The sequence below is a fragment of the Protomyctophum bolini genome (assembly GCF_963924005.1).
Source record: "Protomyctophum bolini genome assembly, chromosome: 13".
NCBI lineage: Eukaryota > Metazoa > Chordata > Actinopteri > Myctophiformes > Myctophidae > Protomyctophum > Protomyctophum bolini.
The window spans coordinates 44644222-44645807 of record NC_137874.1 but is presented as its reverse complement, the minus strand read 5'-3'; the positions used below and the strand labels follow the sequence as shown (position 1 = coordinate 44645807).

The window sequence follows — 1586 nt, the reverse complement described above, 5'->3', positions numbered from 1 at the left end:
TGAATCGCTGCCCTCCACACTCGCCTGTCTGTGGCCTCTACAATGTTGTTAACTAAGGGGTCGCACCACAGTGCATCTACGTAGGTGGAGCTTCTTGCCTGTCCTGGCTTTGGGTCGGGTTACGGGCCAAACCTAACCCTAACCTAGCCCTGGGTCGGGTCGGGTTAGGTTGGGTCGGGTTGGGTCGGATTGGGTTAGGTTGGGTCAGGTTAGGTCGGGTTAGGTTAGGTTGGGTTAGGTTGGGTCGGGTCGGGTTAGGGACTAAACCCAGCCCTGGGTCGGCTCCCACAGCGTCATCTTGTCCTGCTGCTGCTCGGTTCACTGAGCACACTCCTGTGCTCTTTCTCTCTCTTCCCGTCTGACTGAAGGGAGTCTCCTCTAATGGTGGTGAGCTCTCGGTCGGTCCGTTTCGTCCTTTACGCCTCCTGGAACCAAGCCTTCCCTGCCGCTGTCCTCCGGCGGCGGTATCTGGGGGGGCTTCCTGGTGCCGTTGGCGGTCGCCATGGCGGCCAGCTCCCACCGGATGTCGTGCGGGAGCCCGGCGTGCTCCAGACCGTACTGAATTACCGCCAGCTTGCACAGCGTCTTCAGACTGGGACTCAGGTCCAGGATGTAGAGGTCGCCGGGCGTCTGCCTGCCCCCGAAGAGCACGATGCGGTCTCCCACCATGCAGCAGCACATCCAGGACATGTAGCACGGCCCGCTGCCCTTCGGCTCCACCTGCTTCCACGAGCTCTCCGGGTTGAACTTCCACAGGTCGTTGAAGTTGTTGCCGCCGAAAATGTACAGCTCCCCGTTGTGTGCGAAGGCGGACTGGCCCCGCCTCCCCTCGGGGAGGAGCCTGGCGGACGGCGTGCTGAGCCAGCAGTTGGTCTGCGTGTTGAAGGCCCTGATGTCGTTGTAGTGGCCGTCGCCCCCTCGGCCCCCGAACACGTACATCTTCCTCCCGATGACGGTGGCCGAGTGCCACTCGGAGGGAGGGGCCGGCTTGCCCTGCGTGCTGACCAGAGACCAGACCATGGTGGTGGTGTCCAGCTTGTAGATGTCGTTGGTGTATCCCTTGAGGAGGTTGAACCCTCCGAACACAAACATGTTCCTGTCCAGGACGCACGCCGAGTGTCCGCAGCGCGCCTCGGGCACGGCGCCGCCGACCCGGGGGTTGAACCAGCGGTGCGTGTCCACGTCGAAGGCGTAGAGCACGTTGCACTTGTCGCCGTAGATGGTCAGCCCGTTGTCCACCTCCTCGATCTCCGTGTTCACGATCCCCCCCCAGATGTAGATGGTGTCGTCCAGCAGCACGGCCGTGTGGCACATGCGCATGGGCACCTCCAGGGGGCGCTCTCGCTCCCGTCTGGTCGCCGCCGCCGTCGGGGGGGGCAGCTCGGTCCAGCGCAGCGACACGGTGTTGAAGACGTGAACGTCGATCTTCTTGGTGTCGTTCTCGCCGTAGCAGTGTCCTCCGAACGAGTACACCTTGTGACCCACTGCCACCGCAGCGTGGAGGAACCTCCGGGGTCCTTTCAGGTGGACTGTCCAGCTCAGCATGAGGAAAAGAATGGTTGTCCGAGTGGCGCGGCGCCGCTCGC

General features: G+C 63.1%; 1 protein-coding gene across 1 annotated transcript; it reads right to left on the bottom strand.

Moving 5' to 3' along the window:
* Window positions 1-378: 378 nt before the first annotated feature.
* On the bottom strand, window positions 379-1545 carry LOC308327724 (kelch domain-containing protein 3-like; the record flags this gene model as incomplete). Its single annotated transcript, XM_080781251.1, has 1 exon — window positions 379-1545. One exon carries the CDS (start codon window positions 1543-1545, stop codon window positions 379-381), a length of 1167 nt encoding a protein of 388 aa, XP_080637377.1.
* Between the last annotated feature and the right edge of the window lie 41 nt (window positions 1546-1586).